Raw genomic sequence first — 25,568 nt, 5'->3', positions numbered from 1 at the left:
CTGGCTCAGCCAGTAGAACACGCAATTCTTGATCTTGGGGTTGTTAAGTTTGAGCCCCGCACTGGGTGTAGAGATTATCTAAAAATAAAATCTTTTAAAAATTTTTTAATTTTTTTTTAAGTGAAAGTGAAATAAAGACATTTTCCAACAAAGCATAGACCACTAACACCCTCTGTGAGGGGATCACTTACAGGATGTACTTTAGGGAGAAAATCGATTCCAGAACAAAGAATAAGGCAAAATGACATTGGAAGTAAAGGCATTTTAGCACAATTCTGGGTAAATTTAAACAAGCACTGACAGCATATAGCAATAACGATTTTTGAAAAACAATAATGATAACTAACTTACGGGATATAAAAGAACAAGGTGGAACTAAAACACTTAGCAACACGAACGTGTAGGATGGACAGTGTGATCAGAGTTAAGGCTTTCTAAAGCTCTTACATTGTTTGGGAGGAGGAGGTTAGGGATTCTGTCAAGTATGCTAATGCTTGCACATTAATTTTACAAGATAATCACAAAAGAAAAATATAATGTGTAATTTCCAAACCTGTAGAGATGATACAAGTGAATATAGAAATCTCAAGAACTTCTGGTTAAACACAATAGATGTAACCACTGTTCTATCTCTGCTTCTTCCTGAAAACACTCTAAAGGTAATACTGACACAAATAAGGGAGTTCCGCAAGATGAAAGACCAGTATGCAAAAATCATGTATATTTCTATATGCTAGCAACAACATTGGAATTTGGAATTTTAAAAAAATACTATTTACAATAGCATCAAAAAATACGAAATACGTAAAAACAAATTTGATAAAAGATGTACAATACCTGTAAATTGAAAACTACAAAACATTGCTGAGACAAATCAAAGAAGATGAAAAAAATGGACAGACAGACTTTGTTCAGGGGTCAAAAGACACAACATTGTTAAGATATCAATTGTCCCCAATTTAATCTATGGGTTCAACACCATCCCAATTATAGCCTCAGCAGGACATTTTGTAGAAACTGACAAACTGATTCTAAAATGTATATAGAAATGCAAAGGACCTATAATAGCCAAAACTATTTTGAAAAAGAAGAACAAAGTTAGAAGGCAAACACTACCTGATTTCAAGACTTATTATGAAGCTGCAGTAATCAAGACAGTGTGGACACCAAAATAGACAAAAAGATCAGTGGAACAGAGTCCAGAAACAGACCCACAAATATAAACAGCTGATTTTTTAGGAAGGTGCAAAAGCAATTCAAAGTCTTTACAACATGGTGCTGGAACAAATGGATACTGCACACAAAATAATGAATTTCCATCTACAGCTCACACCATCAACCAAAATTAACAGAAAATGGATCGTAGACCTCTTTGACCAGAGGTAAAGAAATGAACACTGTCTTCGTGCTTGTGGCCAGGTCACAGTTGCTGCCCCAAAGCCACAGTCTCTGAGTGGCTGCTACAGGCTTGGACTCCATGAACTCACTTCACTGTTTTCATCTGTTCTACTCTTCTTTCTGGCTGTGTGTGTACAGACATTTTATTTTCCTCGCCAGCACTTGGCCTGAGTCAAGGTTGATCATTTCTAAATACCGCTTTGGCCTCGTTACACTTTACACTGAAGATAAATAACACATTTTATGCTTATATCATAGTTTTTACTGTTTCTAATTCAGGTTCTATATATACTCTCCCATCATGTACTAAACCATTAAGTGGAGCAGGGCAGAGATGACACTCTCATTTCCCAGATGGAGAGCCTGGCAGGACGAATGACAGGACCTGCCAACATCACAGGCAAGTTCAGACCAGAGTGAGGCTGCCTGACTCCGTGCCCATCCTGCACCGCCCACCCCGCGCCAGGGCTGGGGCCTGGCCTGCTTAAGACATGTACTGAAAGGGGACACTTTTGTCCACTTTAGTCACCAGGTGACTCGTAAGATTTGGATCTCACCCAGGGGTTCTTAGTCTGAGGATTAAGGACAGAATGACAGAAGGGCAAAATTCAGGTGGTCTATGAATTTAAAACTTACCTCTTTATTTTCACCAGCCTCTGAAATGTTTGCATTTCCTTACATTATGAATGTAGGCAACAAACCACAGGAATATTAGTTGTCCTTATACTTGTTTATCAGCAGTAGAAATCAGTCATTTTCATAACATATTATATAGTTGTTACAGAATTTCGAAATATCATTTAGGTTCATTAATTCTACATTATTGCGCTAGTTCTTAGACCTGACACAAGATCTTGTTATTTGATGGGTTAATAAAGAAGCACATGTGGGTGCCTGGGTGGCTCAGTTGGTTAAGCGACTGCCTTCAGCTCAGGTCATGATCTTGGAGTTCCGGGATCGAGTCCCTCATTGGGCTCCCTGCTCAGCAGGGAGTCTGCTTCTCCCTCCAACCCTCCCCCCTCTCATGTGCTCTCTCTCTCTCTCATTCTCTCTCTCAAATAAATAAATAAAATCTTTAAAAAATAAATAAAGAAAGAAAGAAGCACATGTATTACCATATCATAGCATTTGTTTCTATATTTCAGTAACTGTGTTTCAATATAATTCATTTCCTGGGGCGCCTGGGTGGCTCAGTCGGGTGACCGTCCGTCCGACTCTTGATTTTGGCTTGGGTCATAATCTCGGGGTCTTGGGATGAGGCCCCACATCAGGCTCCATGCTCAGCACAGAGTCTGCATGAGATTCTCTCTCTCCCTTTGCCTCTCCCCCTGTTCACGCACAAACTCTCTCTCTCAAATAAATAAAATAACAAATCTTTAAAATATATATATATATATATATGGGCAGCTGGGTGGCTCAGTCGGTTAAGCATCTGCCTTCGGCTCAGGTCATGATCCCAGGGTCCTGGAATGGAGCCCCACATCGGGCTCCTTGCTCAGTGGGGAGTCTGCTTCTCCCTCTCCCTCTGCCTGCCCCCCTTGCTTGTGCTCTCTCTCTAATAAATACAATCTTAAAAATTAAATAAAGAAAAAAATTGTATATATATATATATAATTTTTTTCCTTCAGTGTTTTGGGGTGTTATTTCATGTATCCTGAGAGGGGGTCCTTAGAAGGCACACTGCTAGAGAGGCCTAGGGACAGAAAGAAATTAAAAACCCTAATTGAGAAAAGAGAGGTGCTTTCATCAGCCCGGGTACATCCTGAGAGAGGGGGACACCGCCCTGAAGGGCGTGCCAGGCACAACACAGGCTGTCCCACTGAAGATGCCCAGTGCCCACTCAGCTTGTCCACCCAATAGACAGACTCTTCAACTACAGAACCAGAGGACACGATATCCGGCCCCTTCATTTTGATGCCAGGACTGTCCGATACTATTTTGAGGTCTTAAAGAGCACACCATTAAGTTTTCGGATCCATTTTAAATTACTAGGTAATACCTACACAGATACCTTTCCTTACTCCATCCCTCCCACATCACAGAGGCATCAGAGTTGAGGAGACGCCCAGAAAGGGGTGAGTCTCAGCCTGGGCGGCTCAGAGCCCTGGGGCATGTCTCCACAGCAAAAGAGCCTATTTCAGTTTTGTCAAACCCTCCTCTGTCAATAGATGAGGCTACCCTCAGGGCAGGGCTTTAGCAACAGCTGCAGAGAATTCTAGTTTAGGGATTTTCCCCATGCCAGCCAGCTTCTCCCAGATTCCCTGAGCTCCAGAGAAGAAATGGCCTTCCCAGAACTCAGTCTCATCCATGCAGCCCAATTCCCAAGAGCACAAAAACAGCCACCACTCACTGGGCACTTACACCACGCAAGGTCCTGCCTCTCTGCCTACACACTCTCATTCCATACTCTGGGCCAAGCAGGGGGCTTTTGCCCCTCGGTTACTGCCTGCCCGATACCACCCAGCTATTATGTGAAAGAGCACACACCTTAAGCTAGGTCAGCTGACTCCAGAGTTATTTACCCCAATTGGCTGGCTCTCCTTGTAGCAGAAGCTAGACAACACCAAAATCATTAAACGCAGGTGGAACCCCTTTCACAAAATTCAGTTGACACCAACTCACTAAACTTTTTAAGTAGAAGGCATTCAATTCTCTCTTCTCATTCTGCTGCCTTCTGCCGACCAAGTGAGTATGACTTAGGTCCTTCTTCCTGCCAAAAAGAATCAGTCCAAGAGCGGAGATCCATCCCAACTTTTGCCAACAATGCCTGCCCCTGAGAAGCCCCAAGATGAAACCCAGGAGAAGGGAATTCTTTTTTTTTAAAGCCCTAATCAAGTCCACTGCAGACCAAGTGCCCTGGTGGTAGGATCTTGACCCAGTCACTTTGCCTCTGGGCCCTGGTTTCCTCATCTGTAAAATGAAGGCCTTGGATTCCTGGATCCCAAGAAAATTCAGAATTCCCAAGGGAGAGGCTGCGTGATTCTCAAGACGCCCTCTTGCCAACTTTAACCACATTTCCGTTTTCTCTATTGAGACTTCAGATAAAATGTCGCGAAGGGCACTATGACTAAAACCTGCTTGAGGATGACTCCTTGCCCACCCCTGAGGACATCCTGAGGAACTCTCCTCGGGAAGCCACAGTTTAGCATCTCCTGGGGTAGGGGTCGGGGTGGGGGTCTTGCAACCTGAGAGGGCAGTGCTGGCCTTGAATGGGCTTAAGAGCAGACTCAAACCTTTCCGGTCCCCACACAAGCAGAGAGGGGCCTTACAGCACAGACATTTCTGGGAGAAATGGGGCCCCCAGTGCAATGAACACCACAGATCCGAACGGTCTGTATGATGAGATACACAAGGCCCTTCCTTTCCAGCCCTGCCTATGCATCTGATTCACCTGCACAGTTTGTTATAAAAGATCTTCTCCCCAGTCCTACAGAATCAGAATTCCCAGGAATGGGATCACAGTGATCTTTTCAACAACCCCCCAACTGACCGTGATGACCAGCTCGGAGAATCACTTCCAATAGGTTACAGCAATAGAGATACCAAGAGGATCATTTCTGATCGGCCCTAATGAAGGCTCTCATAAAGGCCCTCCAAGGAAGAACAAAAGAGAAATCACATCAGCAGTCAGAAGTCTGGGGACACTGACAACTCTCTTAAAACCACAGAAGCCAAGCAAAGGACATAAGCCCAGCCACGCCAGGCCACCCTCCTGTTGCGATCCAAATCCCACCACAAGATGGCAGACACGCACCAGACAGCCTTACCTGCCAGGGTGCTTCCTTCCCAGCAGCTCCGGGTTAAATCCGTCCCCTCCGCGGCGAAACCCGAGCAGGACCGCATTCCTTACATACCTTGCAGGAGGCTGAAGCACAGTGAAGGTGTACGGAAGGTTGGAAAAGTCGGAAGGGAGTACTGCCATGAAAGTCGGGAATTTCACGAACTGAAAAGAAAGTACACGGCACTGATAAAGAGGCATCTTGAAACGTCCACAGGTGTTATTACCTTACTTGAGAGAATCCTGGACTTTTCAGCATAAAACCCACGGAGACACGTGAGATTTGAAGGCAGAGGCCACGCTGGTTTTCCCTGGCCGCGGGCGGTCTGCATTCAACAAAGATCGCACTGAACCCCAGGCCATTGTCATTCTGCAACACATCAGAGGACGCGCTGATCTAGCCCAAGCACCCTCAGTATCAGAGGCGAATGAATGCTGAACAGGAACTGGACTGTAGAACAGTGAGTTTGTGTCAGGCAGTGGCATGTTCTCCGGCCCCTCACCTCCACTCATTGCACTGCGAATGGATGTCTGGGTTTAGTCCTAACTCAAGCGGACTCATTTGGCTATGTTTTTTTTAGGTTCGCAGTGGATTGAAAAAATATCTTGAGTATATATAGAGGCATCGCCCAAGATTTAGCAAGTGAATTAACTTCATTCGAGGTTAACTTCATTCTAAGCAAGTGATCTGTTGAAACTCAGCTTCAAAAAGAGAAATCTTAAAGAACAAAACAGCAACAACAAAATGGGGGTGCCTGGGTGGCTGTCGGTTAAGCCTCCGACTCTTGATTTCAGCACAGGTCATGATCTCACGGTTGTGAGATCGAGCCCCAGGTAAGGCTCCACACTCAGTGGGGACTCTGCTTGAGATTCTCTCTCCCTCCCCCTCTGCGCTTCCCACCACGCCTGCGCACTCTCTCAATTTTTTTTTTTTAAAGCAAAAAATTCTAAACATCTTCCACCACATGATGATAGAAATGTGAACTTTTCCACCTCCCAGGTCCCTTTCTCCACCCCTCCCCCTTCCGTAGAACCTTCGAACAGGTTTATTTTCATCTGAACCGAGGGAGGGTTTGACTAAAGCAGCACTAGTCAAACGGGCGTCTCCAAGCTGTGGAGCATTAGGTTGGATGGGAGGATGTTGCGACAGAGGGTGGAGAGACAAAGCAAAGCAAATTTTGCTAAGGGCCTCACTGGCCTGCCCCACTGTCCCTCCACTTACAAGGGAGAACTGAAATCTGAGGAACGGGCTGAGTCCCAAGCAAAGCACCCAGCTCCAGAGGTGGTCCGCCAAGAACTGAGGAGGTGGAGAGCAAGGCAAAGGGGAAACACAGCTAAATCGGCTTGCACAAGCACTACCTGTTTTACACCAGGCAAGGCACTTGCTCCGTGACTGATCATGTCTTCACTGGCCTGAAGAGGACAGTCCTGCCTGACGATAATAGCAGCTCTTGTAGAGGCACCTAGGTGTTATTTAAAAACACAGCAGCCTTCTGAGGGTGGATCCTCTTAAGTGAAAGTTCCCTTGGATCTGCTACATTCCTTGATGGGTTTGCATGTATCCGTGAAACAAGTGCCTAGAAACAGCAGAGTGGCTCTGCACTGTTAACCTTAAAAATAAAACCGCCAGTTTTTTTACCAGCAAAAGATGGATTTATTCGGGAACAGCAAAGACCTCCAAGCTGGGATAAACCAACTATGGGAACAAAGGAGAGGTGTCGGCTTTTATAGAGGAAAGCGGAAGTCGGGAGCGCTGTTACAAACAAGTCCATTGGAGGAAACTGGGGGTGGGTGGGAAGTATCATGGCCTCTCATTGGCTGAGCTATGCGGGTCTCTCATTGGCTGAGCTGTGCGGATCTCCCATTGGTTGGGCTGTTGCTGGCGGGAGAGGAGGTAAGCCTCTTTTCCTCCATTCGGGATAGCTAAGTAGTATCCCTGTGCAAAGTCCTCTCTTCCTGTTGGATTTGCAGTTGACAAGGAGTGGTTCGTGGGTAGGGTGCGAGAACACCCTGCCGGACCTCCTGACTCCATTTTAGCGAGGTTTCCCTTTATTAATTTTCACTGCACGGTAATGAAGGTGATTGGAAGGCAGTGGTGAAGGGATGGAAGCCGAGGAGGCGCAGGGTTGGTGGGGGACTGGAGGCTAAGAAGAGCACAAAAGCCAATTATTTTACAATCTTTGGTGATGGGTGATCTAGGTCTTTTAAAGACAGGGAGATGTATGGGGCGCTTGGATGGTTCAGTCAGTCGAGTGTCTGACTCTCGGTTTTGGCTCAAGTCATGATCTTGGGTCCCAGGATCGAGCCCAGAGTCAGGCTCTGTGCTCAGTGGGGAGTCTGCTGGAGATTCTCTCCCCCTCTACCCCTCCCCTGGCTCACAGACGCGCTCTCTCAAAATCTTAAAAAAATAAAAAAACAGGGAGATGTATGAATATCTACATTGATATGTATCAAGAGATATATTCAGAGTAATCACACACACACACACGAGTTCTCTTGAAGTTGTTCACCTTGTTATAAACTTCCTCCACCCACGCCCATAAAGTTTTCTTCCTTTAGAGGGTTGCTTGGGGTTTCAATGTGGGAGTTAAGGAAGGGGTGGTGAATGGCCCAGGGCCGGCAGTGAGGGAGGAGCTAGGCGACTTGGAGCCAGAACATCCCAGAGATCAGAAGCCTCCCAGAAACCTTGGCCCTGGCTTTTGGGGGACAGAGGAGAAATGCACAAGTGCACGTCTCACCAGCATTCCAGGACAGCTGAGCTCTGGGGGGTCCAGCCCCACACCACGAGACTTAGCAACAGCAGGCTGGGTGCACTCAGCCTCCTAGTCACATCCACTGAGTCGCTGAGCCCTCACGCCTGCTGGCCTCAGTGACGCTCCTCCTGCCCAAACACCACAAAGGAGACAAGAATTGGCTCTTTTTTTGTCCAGTCTTTATTTACAGCAAAGTACATAGTATGTGGTCATTTTTGTAACTACTAACAATAAAGGCAGGGTGGTAGAAAGGAGGAAGAGCAAGCATCTGAAAGAAAGAAAAAAGCCTACGTCTTTATTTAGCTACTCACCCTGTTCCTGAGGCAGTCACCACCTCTAAGAGCAGCAAGGAAGCTGATCTGAACACCAGCCACCTGGCCTAAGGAGGGCAGCACAGGGCCCAGAGACAAAAGATCAAAGAAGGGGACTCTGAGCTCCAGACTGACCCCAATGCTTTTCCCAACCTCTCTCTGCCTCGTTGTACCGGACACCAAGCCTGTTTCCCCCACTCCACCCTGAGACAGGGTAAAAGGCAGTCAGGGAAGCCCAGCGGGTCCTCCCCAGCAGCAGAGCCCTGCAATCCAGGACCTGTCCTAGCCTGCCTAACCCACCGCGGGTCCTTGGTGCTGGAACCATTGAGAGGCAGGTGCGAGACTCCAGAGCAGAAGAAAATACCGCCCTGCCAGGGACTACTACTTCCCTCCGCTGGCCTTAGGTGCTAGCCCAGGTCAAGGCTGCTAGATCATGGGCGCTGAACAAGGACAGCGAAGGAGGTGATACAAACCGACTGGGCTCCAGGCCCTCCTGCTTCCCAACCACTCTGAGCAGCATGCAAGCCTTCAGCCTGACCTAGTAGCCTCATGAGAGACTGGCAGTCTGCCCTGGGCACGGAGGCAAATGTTCAGTGCCGAGCCAAGGAGAGGCAGGACGGCGGCATCCACATGACCACCGGGCAGCCAGGACCAGAGTGGGTTGTTGGAGGAATGATGGGCTCTGAAGGATGAACTGAGTCCTTCCCCTACCACCCTCCCCTGGCCTGTTCTTCGGGGATCCCCTTGTCTAACCACTGCCTCTTTGAGGGCCTACCCTATCCACTCCAAACCAAAGTTCCAAACACTTGTGATCTCCTCCTACAGAATCCAATCTCTCTGCCCCCACTGGCCTCAGGCTGCCCAAGAAAAAAACCTGGGTTTTTACACAAGTTCCATTAGCATGAAGGAGTGTGAGGTCTTCCCATGACACAAAGCTTGGATGCTTGTTCCCTAAACACTTGGTCTATGGGTAATACCCGGGGGGGGCGGGGGGAGAGAAGCAAGCACCATTGAGCAGCTCTTAAGACCCAGGACTCCCGTGCACACATGACCAACATTACCCCACCCTGCTTGTTGGTACCTCCCCCCCTGGACTGCAGAGAGGACCCAGAGGACTCGGGTCATGGTTTCTGGCCTAATGATCCTACTGCCGACTTTCCAGTGGAATCAGAGATCTAATGACTCTCAAAATACCAAGTCCAGATTTGTCCTATAGAAAGCTCAAGTTCAGATAGTTGGCTAAATGCTGAGGGGGCCACGCAGGGGCGGAGCTTCTCATCCCTTCCTTGCCCCAGTGTGTCATAGAACCAAGGGAGTTGTCAGCGTTGCCCAGTGAGCTCAGCCCAGTGCCCCAAACCAAGCCACCAAGAATTGGTGACAGTGTTTACCAGGAGGCAAGGCAGCCCTAGAGCCTCTTCCCAGCTAGGACTGGGCTACTCAGAGAGACTGGAGGCTTGGTCCCAACACCACAGGTAGATGAGGAAGCAGCTAAGGACGTCAAGGCTCAGAGACGAGAAGACTCCATTTTCCAAGGCAGTGGGACAGACAGCCAAGGCACTAAATGGTTTGGCACCTGGGAGCTTCAAGTAAAGTTGAATGTGCTACCCACCGAAAGGCCAAGCCTCCCCCAGACAGGGGTGGGCTGCCCCTGAGCACAGAGAGGCCCCATCAAGGCCAGAGGCCTTGAGTCCTCAGGATCCTAACCCAGGCCTGCCACCCACCCTTCATCTCAGAACCATGCAAGGCATGACGAGAAAGAGAGTATTGATTCTGAAGCACTCCAGAACGTATTCATCCCAGTGAGTACTGGCCTCAGACGTAGGCACCTCAGGAGCCTTCCCTTGCTCCAACCCTAGCAAGCCCCCTCCAGAGCCTGCAGCTGTCTCCGCAATGTCTCGGGGGTGGCAAAGCTCTGCCGGGGAGGAGGTTTGACTTCTTGAAACGGCCAGAGTGAGAGTCACATTGAGTCCAGAAAGGGGGAATCAAAACTGGATGGCGGTTGAGTCTGAGGGACAATTCAGTGTGACTAGAGAGACATGGTGTCAGATGTACCCGAATGGCCCCAGCAGGCTAGGAAAGCCGGCGGGGGTGGTGGGTGGACCGGCGGGGGTGGTGGGTGGACAGAAGTTTCCCCCAAAACGTTTCAGGCGGTGGAAAGGCTGCGGGCATGGCCTGCCGAGCACTGAGATGGTCAACAGAGAAATGAAAGGCTCTGGCTCGTCTGCAGTTAACAGTGGAGGCTTTAGGACCCGAGCATCATCCCTTCTGGGTCTCACTTGGTCCCCCTACTTCCTCCACCAGGAATCTTCAGGGATCTGTACTTCTCTCAAAGAGGGAGCCCTCAGGAGAGGTGGGAGTCTCTCCCCGGTAACCATGGCCATCCGCTTGGCTGGCATGCTGCTAGCAAGCATTCCTGCTGAAAGGTGCGTACTGTCCTCACCCCGTCGCCAGGCCCTGTGTCTCAGTGAGCAGAAACTACCACTCACTCCCCATGCCCCCCTGCGAAGGGCTGTCGGCTGTCCTTCTGCCAGCAGAAGTCCTCAACCAAAGCCCAGACTCAAGAGGCCACTGTGCACGCCACCCTCTGGGAAAAGGCCCAAGGAGTCTGATCGCAGACTTCCCTGGGAGGCACGGGAGCCAGCACTTCCTCAGACCCCACACCAGGTACCGTTCTACTCTCTCCTTCCCCATCTTACCAGAAGAGAGCCTGTCAAATCCCTGTCAGGGAAGGAGAGAGAGGCAGCTTTGGCTTTTGGAGAGACTGAGAAACAGGTGAGTCAGGAGGGAGTGGCTGAGCTACCCGGGCAGCCAGAGGTGGGGCACTGGGCAAGAAGAAAACACAGAAGACTTGTTCTCCTCAGTGGGCGTCTTCCCTGAGTTTGATTTTTGAGCTGAGGTCTTGCCTAATTTCAACTCAAAAAAGAAAGAAGAAAGAAAGAAAGAAGAAAAGAATTATCTCTTGTCGACACATCACTAAGCTCCAGCTCCAAGAATGTGGCATCTAGCAGGGCAGGGGCAATCCAAGGCTCCCAACTCCATCGTCCTCGAGCCACACAGGCCTGAGAATCATGAGCCGGGAGCCTCCCTTCTCCACTGCCCCCCCCCCACCCCCCACCCCCCCGCCACACCGCGACCATGGCCCCTCGGTGAGAATCCAGCTCGAGTCCCGAACACTCAAGTACAGGCCCTCCTGCACAATACTTAACAGCAAACAGCTTTACAGTATTTGTACATTTACACAAAAATAGATCCTTTTATATATATATATGTATTTATAACTGGTTACACGTTGGATTCATAATTAGGCATCACCAGTAGTAGTTGGCACAGTTTGTCATTTAAGCTCAGGGTCAAATTCGGTTTCATTTCGCCGCTCCAAAGCACAAAAAACAAAAACAAAACAAAAAAAAGGAAAAACAAAGGCATGTCATCTCCATGGTGTGTTCTTAAATACAGCAATGTCCTAGGAAAGCACATGTACGGATGAGCAGTGCCTCCTGATCCCTCCTCCTGTCTCCTGAAGATAGGGGCCAGGCCTGAAGGAGACAGGGGTCAATGGGGCCGGCTGCTGGACTCGGACGACTGCCTCTTGCGTGAAGGGATGTAGCCGTTGAGATAGCCATTGGTCTGCCGTTTGGAGAGCCCTCCGTTCAGGATGTCCTGAATGTGCTGCACAATGAGGTTGATGGCCACTGTGGGGCAAAGAGCGGCCGCGTCAGGGACAGTGCGGGGAGAAGCCAAGCCTTCTACCGGGGAACCCACCAGCTCCCCGTCCCAAATAGCCTGATTCCCGCAGAAGGCTCTTTCCTCTAAAGGAAATGTAATATGGGACTCTCTGTTCCTAGCGTGAGAAATAAATGATACATCTCAAGCAAGTGATTGATGGTAACATCACCAGACATGGAATAAACATCAAGTGCTCCCTGAGATGCTGCGAAGAACACGCAACACATCTCTCCTACGGTATTCTCCCCAGCTTGTATAAACTGGAATCCAATCACGAGGAAACAAAGATGAACCCAAATTGAGGGCCATTTTACAAAACAACGGGCCTATACTCCTCAAATCTGTCAAAGGAGACTATCAATCTTCACTTCCCTGAATGGCATGGCTGTTCCATGGCTATGAATGAAAATGCCCTTCTCTTTAAGAAATACACGGTGAGGGGTGCCTAGGGCGCTCAGTTGGTTGGGCATCCGACTCTTGGTTTCGGCTCAGGTCATGAGGTCGAGCCCCTCATCGGGCTCCACACTCAGTGGGGAGTCTGTCTGAAATTTTCTCTCTTCTCCCTCTGCCCTTCCCCCTTTCTCTCTCTCTAAAATAAATTAATTAAATCTTAAAAAAAAAAAAGAAATACACAGTGAAATATTCATCGCTATGATGGGCTCTCAAATGGCTCAGCAAAAAAAAAAAAATGAACTGTTTAAATGCAGGAAAGTTGAAATTAATTTAAAAACGAGAATGAGAAGGTAGGGACTTCTCACAGATCATGCCCCAGCCTGCCTCAGTCCAGAGGTACCCCTACTTCTCAGACAAGCCCAAACCAATAAATAAATACATGCAAACAGCTCCCTTTTGGAAAGGCTGCCTTGATGGCAGGTCATTCTAAATTAAGAAGAAAATGTGCTTTTGCTAAAAGGTGGCCTTGGATGCAAGGCCCCAAAGTGTCATCACTGGGAGGGACAGCAGAGGAGAGTCTCCAGCCCTCTGCTTTCTGCTAGAGAAGCACGAATTCCTGCTTGTCACCATGCCCATACACACGTATGCACAGGGGCCTGTTCCCAAGGCTAAACGTGCAGGCAAAAATTCCTTTCTGGCTCCCAATTGCCGACCAGTGGTTCAGCCACATCCATGGAGCCTTGGTCGGTCACCACATCCTGTCCCAAAGTACAACTGACATAGGGTATAGGTTATGCCCCAGGGGATAACCCCCTACCCCCCAACCCAACCAGGACTCACCTAGATTATCTGCACCTCTAGGAATGATCACATCAGCGTATTTCTTTGTCTGTGGAGAAAGATATTCACAATTCATTAAAGAGGAGTTCCAGAGAAACTGGCCCAAGCCCCTCTTGAGGGGCCATGAGGGAAGGGTCAGCCTCTCTACCACTGATCCCAGAGGGTGGCAGCTTGAGGCTGTGAACATAGTATTTTCTATCCCCTTTATCTCAATTACAATAAATCAGCTCTCTTGATTTCTCATTATTAATGCTTTAATACTGTTTTAAGTTTATGACCTGCACAGAAAACGTGGTCTTTGAAACCAAACTTATAACTGCCTCCACCCTACTAAGAAAGATATGAATTAGAAAAACCCAAATCAAAAAGGGAAGTGGTTCACCTTGGACTTCTACACACAGTCTGAAAGGTGACACCATTGATCCTAACGCAAGGGTAAAGCCAAGAAAAATAACCTCCCCCATGACCATTTTCATTGGCTCTCTTATCACACTTAAATATTCTGGTATATGACCCAAGTTTAGGATAAGACCACATTAAAAAAAAATGCCTTCAGCACGTGAGCATCTTCTGTACTAGAACCATTCAAATGCAACTGTGTCAGGCCCAAACCCAACCTGAACTAGGCAGACAATTTATCAGATCCAAGCTGCTGCCTTTCCTTGAGCACAGAGTGGCTGGACAGTGGGAACAAGCAGAAACCACCCAGAAAACGTGCAGAATTTTAAGCTCATTACAACTAAGTGAAACAGCAGAAAATTGGCAGTTAACTCGAATTTATGTCCAGTAAGTTTACCTTGAGCTATTATTAAGGTAAAAAGAGCAGGAGAAGTCCTCAGATGGACAGATGGATAGATAGAATTTCCTGGCTTCTCCACTCCCTCTGCCCTCTGCCCAGAAACCTAATCATGTGACCCAATCCTCTCCAGGGGAATGACTAGGGCATCAGCATTACTCAGGCTGACTCAGAAAGTCCACCTGTCCCCAATCTGAAACAAAAGTCTAGTCTGGTTTGACGCAAAACCTTCTAAGAGACTCGAAGGAACAGATAGTTTGAGATCATACTTTTCCAGGAGAAAGACAAGTTCATTACAACGAGAAAGAGAGAAATTTCCACACTCAGCCTCACTCTACTCTCGATGCCGTCAGATTCCAGTCTCCCAAAAAAAAAGAGATCACCCAAGTTCAGGCTAAGCCCCAATGTCTCCCCACTCCCACTTACAGCTTAATTATAAATCGTTAGGGAGTTAGACCGTGGTGAGGCCAACCTGGTGAAGACACACGACACAGGTGCAGGCGTCTCAAGCAACATCATCTCCTACATCTTCCTCTACCACTCCCCCCGCCCCCACCACCACTCTGCACTTCTTGTCCCAAGTGGTCCTCCCTCAACACTCACCTGTCTGTCCCCAAGGAGCTGAGAGTGTTACCTGTGCTAAGGGTTAATTCACTAAACGCTGAAAATTCCCCATATCCCCAACCTTCCTTCTCTGAAAGCCACCTCCCCAGAGTTCCCAGCTGCCATAGGAGGAATGATGAACCTGAGCCAGGGCAGAAGTATGGAAGCTTATTCGAGCATGGCAGGATACTTCCCATAGGGGAACGTATCCAGGGGCCCAAGACAAGCTCAAAGGGGCGGGGAGGCTCAATGCAGTGGCAGAAGAGATTCAGAAGGAAATACCCTATTGCTGAGCCCTCCCTGCACCAATACTGCAACCATCACAGACCTTTTGAAGATCCAAATGGCTGAGTCTGTGCTTAGGTATGGCACACCCTCACACCCTGAGCCCACCAAGCAAGAAGTGCAGAACTTGCTGGAGTCAGACAGCAGGACCCTGAAGGGCCATTCTGACAAAGACGGTGACCTACAGCTCCCAGAGAACACAAAGCCTCAAAGGTCGCCCTTTCTTGGGACTGGAGGGAGGACAGGCTCATTCAGAGAGGGATGAAATTCAGGCTGGGGGCTCCATCAGCTTACATATCTTTATGTGTGCGATTCAGTTTTAAATTCTAAATTCAACAAAAAACAAACCAGGAACACAACTCACTGGCAAGCAGAATTCCTCAAAGGCAGGCTTGACGAACGTAATGTACTGAGATAAAATCTGCTCAAGGTCCCTCCCTCTTTCGCTGATGTCCCTTAATACTATAAGAAAAGGAAAAACAAGAATCAAGAAAATGGTGCATGAGCCAACACATGTCCGCCCTTCGTTGAGGCAGACCAGGCTCACATGGACTCCACAATTACTCTGGGATTCACAAGCCGGATTCCTGAGAGACTTGACCAAGAGCAGGTCAGCAGCAGCTTCAAGAAAAACAAGTTACATTTTTATTGCTACAGTCAAATTTGGCTATGACATAAGGATCTCTGAAGCAAAGGCTGTCCAGCCTCAGCCAACAGTCTTCTGGTTTCAAGCAGCATTTGACCCAAATAAATTTGCAGTGTGAACAGCATAAAAAGCAGGACAGTCCTGCGGAGCTCGTAACAGGAAGTAGACGGGGCCCAGAGAGGTGGTGGGGCTCCCTGGCAAAGGAGCCCCTTGCTCACCTGGATGCTGTCCCCTTGCACTTACCTGTGTGCAGTCCACTGACCTACTGCTGATGTGCCACCTTATTGTGCCTGGCTCCCCCCACATTCCAGCCCCTATAGGGGTGGAGGGCAGACAGAGGGTCCAGCTGTGGTCAGCCATTCCTGCTAACCTCAAGCACGGAGGCTTGCCAAATAGAAAACCACTTAGTGAAAGATGGCAATACCATGGTTTTGGAAATGGTGGGCTGGAGGTGTAAAGCCACCCGGATTGATCCACACTCACCATCTTCTACCTTCTTCGTCTGGGACAGTGTCATTCAGGGACTTTCATCCAACACCTTTATTATTTTAATAGTCTTTTGTCAAAAATAAATAAATAAATAAAACAGAAAAGGGGTCTGACCATCTAAGGGATTGGAATCCTAGCTCTGCCACTCGGCACTAATGTCCCTGAGCCTCAGTTTCCCCCCAAACTCAGTAGTGAGAGTTTGGAAGGAGATTCTCTCCGTCCAAACAGTGCCTCCCTAACAGGTGTTGTAAATCTTAGTACCACGGCTGCTCAGTCTTCCAGCCCCACCTTGAAAGGGTACCCTGTCCATCAACAATCATTTGTGAAGGCCCCTTGGCTCCTCTCGACCACTGCTCAGGTTACAGACTGAGCAAGGGATGCACCTCAGTGCAAACGAACTAGGGAACACTTGTGAGTGAATTTCTGGACAGCCACGTCTCTAGATAATTCCATGCGTGCACACGCACACATGCACGCACGCACGCACGCACACACACACACACGCATGCACGCAGGGGCAGGAAAGAGGGAGGCTGTCGCGGGTAGGATTCGGGCTGGCGTGCACTGTGAGGATTAGATGACTAGAAGACCACATTCCAGAGCGTGAGGTGCTGCTGCTAGACCTCCTGCCTCCTCCATCAGCCCCTCCATTTACAAGGAGCCTTCTCCACATGAACCCTGGCCTTTAATGCGCTGTCAGGACTTGCCTCACAGCCCCTCCCGGCCCCGGGGCTGGTGAACGTGCCTCCCCCAGCTGGGAAACGGTGTTCTCGGGCATTCGGGCGCCGGGGGCCGGCGGCTCTGCCAGGGAGACGGGGCCAAGGAGGAGGCCGAAGAGCCGCCACGTGGCTCACCCCCACAGGCCTCAGGAGCCCTGGCACGCCGGCTAGCAGGCTCCCCTGGGCCAAAACACACAGCCAGTGTGGCCTCCAATTTCTTCACGTCCCCAGATAAAGTACAAAGAAAAAAGGAAGCCAGGGCAAAGGGTATCAGAGCTGGGGGAAAAAACAAACACACGCCTGCACTCAGGCAGCCTTTACTTAAAAGCCCTGCAAAAGCCTGATGTGCTTGTTTCACAAGACATGCTTTTCACGCTCTCCCGCTGCCCTCGGCCCCAGGCCTGCGGCCCCCTTGTCACCTGTAGCCCCGACAGTTCCCCCCGCCAGGCCACTGCAGGAGGAAGGTGCCGGGGGAAAAGTGCGGGAAGCAGGAGAGTCACACTGAGGCTGCTCCAGGGCCCAGAGCTGCCCCTTGGCCTGCCATCGGGAGCAATGCAGGCAAAAGTGACCCGGGTTGGAATCCTGACCCCACTCATACCTCTGTGACTCTCATTTTCCTTAACTGTAAAATAGAGACATAGTACACAGAGGCTTTCTCATCAAGTCGTTACTCCTCGGAATACAGGGGGATGGACATGAAACTCTTCAGCGCTGTGGCTGGCATATAGTATGCATTCAATAAACCTGAGTTTCTGCCACGGATTATCATGGTAACAGAATCTGGGAAGCTTCAGGAGAGGGATGGCTCCCTGACAGAGCAGACCCCTGGAAGGGCAGCATCTGTGAGCTCAGGCGAGCCCAGGGGAACACAGCAGACCCAGCCGAGAGCGGGGTCCCGCAGAACAGCAGGAAAGGTGGGAGTGGGGGGTGCAGTGCGGGAGGGACAGCAGGGCACAGACACATGGGAAGACACAGTGGGGAGGGCGAACAGGGAAGACAGGGAGGAGCCATCCTACAGTTTCTACCCTGGAAAAAGGAAAACAGGAAACGGGTGAGAATGTTGCCCAGACACTGGGAACGTGTAAAATCAAAAGGCATCCCCCACCTCTGCTCCCCAAGAGCCTTCCACTGAGTTACCACCTCAAACAGCCCGAGACCCCTCCTCGAGCCAAGGACAACACAAGGCCAGCCCATTCACTGCACCTAAGTGCCTTGCTCCTCAGGCGAAGTCAGGAAATAGGGCCAAGCCAAGGCCTGAGTCAGAACAAGGTCTTGGCACAAACCGGAAACTCCAGGGACTCAAAACCGGCTCCCTGATCATCACTCTGACCCAGCACATTTGCTTGGAAAGGAAAGGCCCTTTCAGAAGAGGGGGGAAAGGGCAGGAAACTACCCGTCTGCCCACCTTCCCTGCTTGGCTCTCACGGCCGCCCTTCCAAAGCCACCAGGGCTCCTCTGGTCAGCCAAAGCCAAGAACGAAATTTAGAAGGACCCAGAATAAATACAATTCCTCAATGGTTCAACTGATTCACTTTAACAATTAGTCGAGGAAATGTGTTACTCTAGTAACAGAACAGACTATCTCAAGGTCCACTGCAGCCCTGAAGCTATGGGAACTGGACACAGAGAATTGTAGCAGGAGAGAGAGTAGGTGTCAGCCCTCCTTGGTCCCGTCTCAGTTCTTCCCTGTCCCCGAATTGTAGGGTGGGTTAGAGTAAATAACACACACGGAGGGAAGGTGAAAGCTGGGAGAAACCAATACCCCCAAAAGTATGAGGGGTTCCCATGATGGAGGTAAGTGTTCCAAGGCTGCATGGCTCAAAGGCAAATCCCCCGTGCCACATGACAGTCAACACTGACCTCGAGGGTCACCAGCCCAGGAACTGTGACAGTGGAAGGGTAAAACCACGGCACTAACTCAAGTCTCTAGGACTGTTCTGAGGCCCAGCAGCTGCTCCTGACTAACCCACCCTCCCATCCCACAAAGCACATGCCAGGTATGTTTTCTGTCCTACGTGGACAGAGAATGAACTTGTAGAAGCTGCATGTGGAAAGGCCGCACAAGCCCACCAGAAAGTGACTCGCCAGCAGGTGACAGGAGAAGACAGAGGTCTGAGAGGGAAAGCGGCCAGAGAAACCCCACAGAAAGCCACCATCACCTCCTGTCTCCTTCCCCCCACCCGCCCCGTTTCGCACAATGATCCAAGTATAAGAGAGCAAGGGAGAATTTTCCGTGTCATCAGTGCCACGATGATCTGTTTGAATTAAGAGGCCAAGATCGTCTGATTTCCAAGGATTCTGAATTCTGTATTTCTCAAACTGGTTCTATTTTCCTGGGCCACGGCTCGCATGCGCTCCTCCCTCAAGCGTTAGTAACTGCACCGCCCGGGACTTCAGTACCATGTACTGACCAAACAATGGGATCAGGCCGGTGTCCCAGCTCCTGAGGATGCGATGACAACTCAGAGGCTCTGACCAGTCCTGATGGAAGAAAACTCAGGCAGAACACCTACCGTCTCAGGCAAAGCCTGATCTAACACAGACTGTTACCAGCTAATGCACCGCCAGGCATTTAACCTGCGTTACGGCTCATCCTCACAACCCAGGGATACTGATCAATATGTAATCAACCAACTTGAGTATCCCTACTTATGAAGTACAACGAGGTAACAACATAACCTGCCCGAGGTCACACATCTACTAAATGGTGAAATCAGGATTTAAGTCCAGTTCATCTGACTCCAATTTCTCCCCAGGTGCAACATGCTGCCTCCCTGATTTGACAGACTGATGGGGACATCGAGTAGATCAACCGCGGCAGGACCTGGGTCTGGGGACTAAGGTGGTAAGCCAGGTCCTGGGGCAGACGCACGAGGGGCTATCAGGCTCGGGCCTCGATTATCTATTAAAAAAGACCATGCAACTCTTTCCTGGCCAAAGTCATGACCCTAAAAATAGTCCAGTTTCCTTCATCTTACCCATAAAGAAACCCAAGCCTGGGAGGTCACACGAGTCCCAAGAGCCACCCAAGTCACAAAGCTAGCCGGAGGCTTTGGGACTAGAATCTGGGCCCCCCACTCTCCTTTCTTCCATCGAGGAGTTCTACCCCTCTCACCCCCCACCTGGGAGTAGAGTGTAACAACAATTCACCTAATAGCGTGCAGACACTCCTCCCTGGGAGGACAAAACCCAGGGACTCGTCTCTCTATATTCTGCCGGTTCCATTTATAGTTCTTGCAAAGGGAGGACGTTTAAGTGGATAAACCACAAATCTGTCCCGAACTGAGAAGAGAAAACGTCACAGGATTTGAGGTCAGAAGGCTCTGGGCTGGAACTTATAGAATTCCAATCTGCCCATGATTTGCTCTGTGACTAGGAGCCACCTTGTCACTCCTGGGGTCTCGTTCCTCTTCCACGCAACAGGGACTCGAAGCCTGGCTCACTTTCCTCACCTTCTGTTGCTCTCTTCCTCGCCCCACCCCTATGGCCCCCACCGGGCAGGGGGCGGTTGTCATTTTCTGACTCTGCTGGTACCTTCTCATCCCTGCCACCTCCTACAGCAGCCCTACCTGCAGTCTTCACTTCTACTCCCTCCATCAGAGTCATCTCCCAACAGAGAGCTGAGGCCCTTTCACCTGCCCTGCTCAAAACCCCTTGGGAGCTCACCTTCGTGACCAGGGACCAAATGGGAAGCCACAGTCCCCGTAATCTGCCTCAAGCAATTTCCAGCATCTCTTCGGACAGCCCTCTAGGAACTCCAGCCCCCTGCTTCCCGGAACAAGCCCAATGTGTCTGTATCTGCACCATGTAATTTCTTGGGTTGTCTGCCATCACCCTACCCCATCCCCCATGAAGCCTCCTGATCCCCGCGGTGGGGGGCTTCCACTCCATGTCCTGCAGGGCTGAATTCACGGGCTCCACTCCCCACCGAAGGGCAGCTGTCCCTGAGGACACCAGGCACAGGGACCTGCACAGGCACACCCTCAGTAAGGCCTACAGAGGGAATGACCGAGCAACTTTGCTCCGCAGCTGGCTGGACAAGAGTCACCAAACCTCCACAGAGCTTTCTGAAAAATAAAAAGGGCTAGAGAAGTGGGCTGGTGGGACAAGTTGCCCAGTGCTGCGGGCACTAGGATTCCTGCCCCCAGACATCCTAGTTAGTTCCTGTCTTGATTATGATGCCTGTGGGAAAACCATAAAGGACTGGGCATTTAACCAAACTTTTCTCCAGCAAAACCACAATGTAAACTTCTGATCGCATCTCCGTGATCGCACAGGCCTCTCGTTACCCAACACAGCGACTAACCCCTTCTCAGATGTCACCAAGTGTTTGAGAAGCAGGACATCCTGGGGCTGAACTGACTCAGCTGGACTGGGCCACCAACAGGGCCACTGGAGGCTTTTAGAACGCACCTCTGCGGGAGAGCCGGGTGTCCGCATCTGTGTCCACAAAAAGCTTCATCTGGAAGAGGTCTCGCACCTCCTGCGAGTAGAATGCCAGGATCCCTTCAAAGAGCACCACATCCGCGGGGTAGACAGTAACCGTCTCCTCCTTCCTGCAAAGCACAGAGCAGATGGTGGGCCGAACCAGGCAGAGTGAGCAAAGGGAGGACGGCAGCAGTGTCTGTCTGGGAGTCTGGCGCCCCCTCCCTGTAGACCTACAGCAGGACCGAAAGGGGGAGCTATAACGCAGCCTTGCAGGGCCCTTGGACCACCACTGAAGACCGACCAAAGGGCCCTCACGACTGGGGCCAAGGTCTCTCTGACCAGCTCTTCTGAGCTCTCACCATAAAAAGAGAAGACAGTCATCCCTCTCCTTGGGATTAAAAAAAAAAAAAAAAAAAAAACATGCTGTTGAACACACAGTGGAGACAGACAGAAGCAGATGTGATTTCTTCTCCTCTCTGGGGGCGTCTCCGGGAATGCTCTCAGGCCCGGCATTCATGGAAGCTAACACTGAACTTTCACAAACAGAAATTCACAGTCTTCTCCCAACAGCCCCACCCCCTCCCCTTGTCCAGAGGCAAGTGAAGGAGGCAGGAAGGGATGGGAGAGGAGGCGGCAGAAAAAGGAAGTTGCAGAGAAGAGAGGGGAGGAAGCATTCTACAGGGAAGGAAAGCGTCCCGAGCTCCGTCTGGTCTGGCTCGGGCATGAGCAGCACTGTGGCTGTGGGTCTGGGCCTGGAGGGCCTCCCCCTCCTCCTCAGTGAGGCAGGGGTGCGCACTACCTCCCCATCTGCCCCACAGGGTCGCCATCTGCTTCGGTCCTAACCATCCTCTACTGCCTCTTGCTCAAGTCACTGAAAGGAAGGTAATAGTTTCCACTGCAAGGTTTACTACTCAGGCGGACATTGAGGAATTAAACCAAATAAAACATTTTTTTAAGGTTCCTTAAGACAATGGCTTTATCTGTGCAAACACGGGGACATCAGCAGCTGCCCATGCAAGAGGATGCATGAACTTCCCTCCCATAAACACCCTTTGATTCCTTATTAGCTCAGACCCTTGGGTTCCTGTCTAAGTTCTAAGGCGGGCACTGCTGGAGCAACTACCAAGTGGCAGAACATAAGGCATAAAAGATAACAGAAGAGGACCAGGTGAGTATGATGAGACTTCTAGAGCAATGATGGAACTCTGGATGCACACAGAACCGTCTGGGGAGCTTTAAACAAATATGTATGCCTGGAGGCATCTGGGTGGCTCAGTCGGTTCGGACTTGGTTTTGGCTCAGGTCGTGATCTCAGGGTTTTGAGACTGAGCCTCTGTGCTGAGCATGGAGTCTGCTTAAGATTCTCCCTCTCCCTCTGCACCCCCCGCCCCCACCGCACATGGGCGCATGTGCTCTCTTTCTCTCAAATAAATAAGATCTTAAAAAAAAAAAATGTATGCCTGGGGCGCCTCGGTCAGTTAAGCGTCTGCCTTTGGCCCAGGTCATGATCTCAGGGTCCTGGGATCAAGTCCCACATCAGGCTCCCTGCTCAGCGGGGAGCCTGCTTCTCCCTCTCCCTCTGCTGCTCCCCCTGCTGTGCGTTCTTTGTCAAATAAGTAAATAAAATCTTTAAAAGAAAAAAAAATGTATAGTTGGGCCCTACCCCTCAGGGCTCTGATTTCATTTGCCTGGGGTAGAGTCAGAGCGCTAGTTATTTTATAAAACCGCCCCAGGTGTTTCTAACATGCGGCCAGCGGTGAGGAGCACCAGTCTGGAGGAATGTCAGCTACCAGAAAACAGGGTGCCCACTGTGGTTTAGGATAAAGAACCCAACTGGACAGAGCTCAGAAGGGAAATGGGCTAGAAAATAGGATCAGTGAGTGAGTGAAATTATGAGCCACTATAGGCAACTGCCCTACATGAAGGAGGGTGGAAAAGTCTCTGCCAGGAAATGGAGAATGTTTCCGTTTCCGTGGGGGAGGGGAAACTCCCAGGGCTCCGTCTGGAAAACACTCTACAAAACACTCTACCGGAGAGCACTGTGACCGTGCTAGGTGTACGTGTGCTCACACCACAATCAGGACACCTAGCTGGTGATTATGAACAAGGAACAGGTGGTTTTCCAACTCAACAAACATGTCTCTTCAATCCTGGGAAAGCAAGGAGAATGCTGTCCGTGCTGTTGCTGATGCCCCAAGAAGCTGGGATCGATCCCTTCCCAAGTGCACATGTACATCTAGGGAGGAGAACCCTTCAAAACAGCCCAGCGCTAAAAACAACATCGAATGAGCAACTACCAGCCCAGAACACGAGAGGAGCCACACTTGGTGCAATATTCCGTGAAGAAGTTCAGAGTCTGGCTGGCAAGTCCACATAAGATACCGAGACAATTAGAGCATTTGAGGTAACCTGAATCCAAGCTTCTCGTTTGGCTTATGAGGAGGGGCAAGGCCAGAGAAGGGTATTTAACCGCAAACAAGAGTCTTCTCTGTCTAGTCCAACATCTGTTTGTATGTCAACCATGAAAGGCCCGTGGATGGGTCGGGAGCAGTAAACTCTTAACAGCTGGGTCCCTAACGAGTGGCCCTTGAGAGCTGAGGGACTGCTGTGGCCAAAAGTGGTCAGGCAGAGTTTCACAAAGAAATGGGCTGTGGGCCACTAAAGAATAAGGCTATAAAATATATGGTTGCGAAGGAATTGGGGCGGGGGGTGAATCACATCTGGATGGGGAATTCTGCTGGGGTTTCAGTGGTTAATCCATGAACCTGATGGAGCTCATGCTGCATACGCTACCCCCTCCCCCCGCCACCTCCTCCATCTGGTCAGGTCCTGCCTCCTGCCAACCACCCGGATTTCCGCCGCCTGACCTCAGGCCCTCAGGAGTCTCTCGCCTGGGCTACGACTCCAAGGGCTTCATAAATAGCATCGTGGATCCTCTCTTCCTGCCACCAGAATGATCTGCTCCCACGTAACAGCCGTCTGTGACTCCCTACTGCCAACACATTCGCGCTCTGGCCCTGGCGTCCCCAGCCTCTCCTCTCTGGGGCCTGCCTGCCTCCCAGCCACTCTTCCTGCACACTCACCCCCATCCCGCCACTCCTAACCAGCTGCGATTCCCCACCAAGCTCGTCCCTGAAATGCTTCCCCACCCGTTACCTTGAAAATCCCCTCCCCCAACGACTTCTTACGCTTTCCAACATACAGCTTAAAGATCACCTCCTCTATACAACCTGCTCTAAATACTCCAGGCCTTCCTCCCTCCTTCACACTCCTCCATAGGGCCTTACTTTAGTTGTCAGCTGCATTTTAATTCTGAGGCAGTGCCCGCCCAGCCCTGGACCTGAGAGCTGCTGGGCTCCCTTGTGTCTCCTGTGGACAAGACATCACCACCACTCCCTGCTAAGGCTAGAAACTACAATTCCCAGAATCCTTTTCCCTCTGGGGTCCCAGGGTCCTTTGCCAATGGGAAATGTAGAAGATGAAACAAAACGCAACTAATTTTTAGGAGACCTTAATAGCCACACAAGGCAACTTTGCAGCTACTCTGCAAGTCGCCCCCCTTGGAGGCTAGGGCTCAGATGTGGCAGCTTCTTGAACTCGCCATGGACCCTAGACCCTTAGACTACAGCCTCCCGGATCTTAGCTCTCCCAGCACCCCCAGCCCCCAACACTCTTAAAAGCTCCAATTCCCGTACTAAGCCCCTTTATTCCTGCACGGTCTGTGGTGGCTTGAGGCTGGAGGTGCATCTTGTTCTTTGAGTTTTTGGCACAGTAGCATCTGGTCCGTAGTAGGACACGCTTCAGAAGATACTGGTGAGGGATGAAGGCTAGGCGCTAAGCAGCCTGGCTTTCCAGCACAATGTGTTCACTTTGTGTTCTCTTCCTCCTCCAACCAATCTCTGCCACACCCTCAAGTTCTGGGAAAGGCACAGAACATGTGAGGAATCCCGCATCAAAGGCTGGCTGAGATGTGTACTCAAGGAACACACAGGGAGATAAAGATGGGCTTTTAATTACAGAGGCATTTGGTACTAAAAGATGCATGAAATCTAATTTCCCATTAAAAAAAAAAAATTCCACTCGAGAGAATGAAAGAAAGGAACCAAGTGGTAAGGATGAAAGGCAGGTGGGAGAAAACTTTCAGAACAGCGCAGGGCTGAAAACAACACTTACTGAGCAATTACTAGCCCAGAATAAGGAGCAGCTACGCGTGCTTTAAATGCCATTCAGGAGTTTAGAGTCTGCCTGGGAAGTCCCCAAGGAGACAGAGTGAGTAGAGAGTCCTAGGAGGCTCGAGGGAGCTTTGGATGCCTGGCCAGCAGGCGTGAAGTCCTCTAGGAGCCTTGGGCAACCACTCAGAGGGAAAGAAGATGACTTCTTCTTTCTAGGAGCCTTGGGCAACC

The 25,568-nt window shown here is 50.1% G+C and overlaps 1 protein-coding gene across 1 annotated transcript in view; it reads right to left on the bottom strand.

Annotated features, from left to right (window-relative positions):
- Positions 1-11,489: 11,489 nt before the first annotated feature.
- Positions 11,490-25,568, bottom strand: part of UCK2 (uridine-cytidine kinase 2) — a 65,692-nt gene continuing 51,613 nt past the window's right edge. The window contains exons 4-7 of the mRNA XM_025892031.2: positions 21,151-21,293; positions 15,248-15,345; positions 13,200-13,248; positions 11,490-11,932 (exon numbers count right to left, since the gene is read on the bottom strand). Coding sequence (XP_025747816.1) covers positions 11,793-11,932; positions 13,200-13,248; positions 15,248-15,345; positions 21,151-21,293 — 430 coding nt within the window. The 3' untranslated portion in view covers positions 11,490-11,792. The remainder of the gene's footprint in view (positions 11,933-13,199; positions 13,249-15,247; positions 15,346-21,150; positions 21,294-25,568) is intronic.

Source organism: Callorhinus ursinus, unplaced genomic scaffold, assembly GCF_003265705.2.
Source record: "Callorhinus ursinus isolate GAN/ISIS: 27379988/994484 unplaced genomic scaffold, GSC_fseal_2.0 scaffold54, whole genome shotgun sequence".
Taxonomy (NCBI): Eukaryota; Metazoa; Chordata; class Mammalia; order Carnivora; family Otariidae; genus Callorhinus; species Callorhinus ursinus.
The sequence above is the reverse complement of the archived record's forward strand: the minus strand, read 5'-3'. Positions and strand labels throughout refer to the sequence as shown.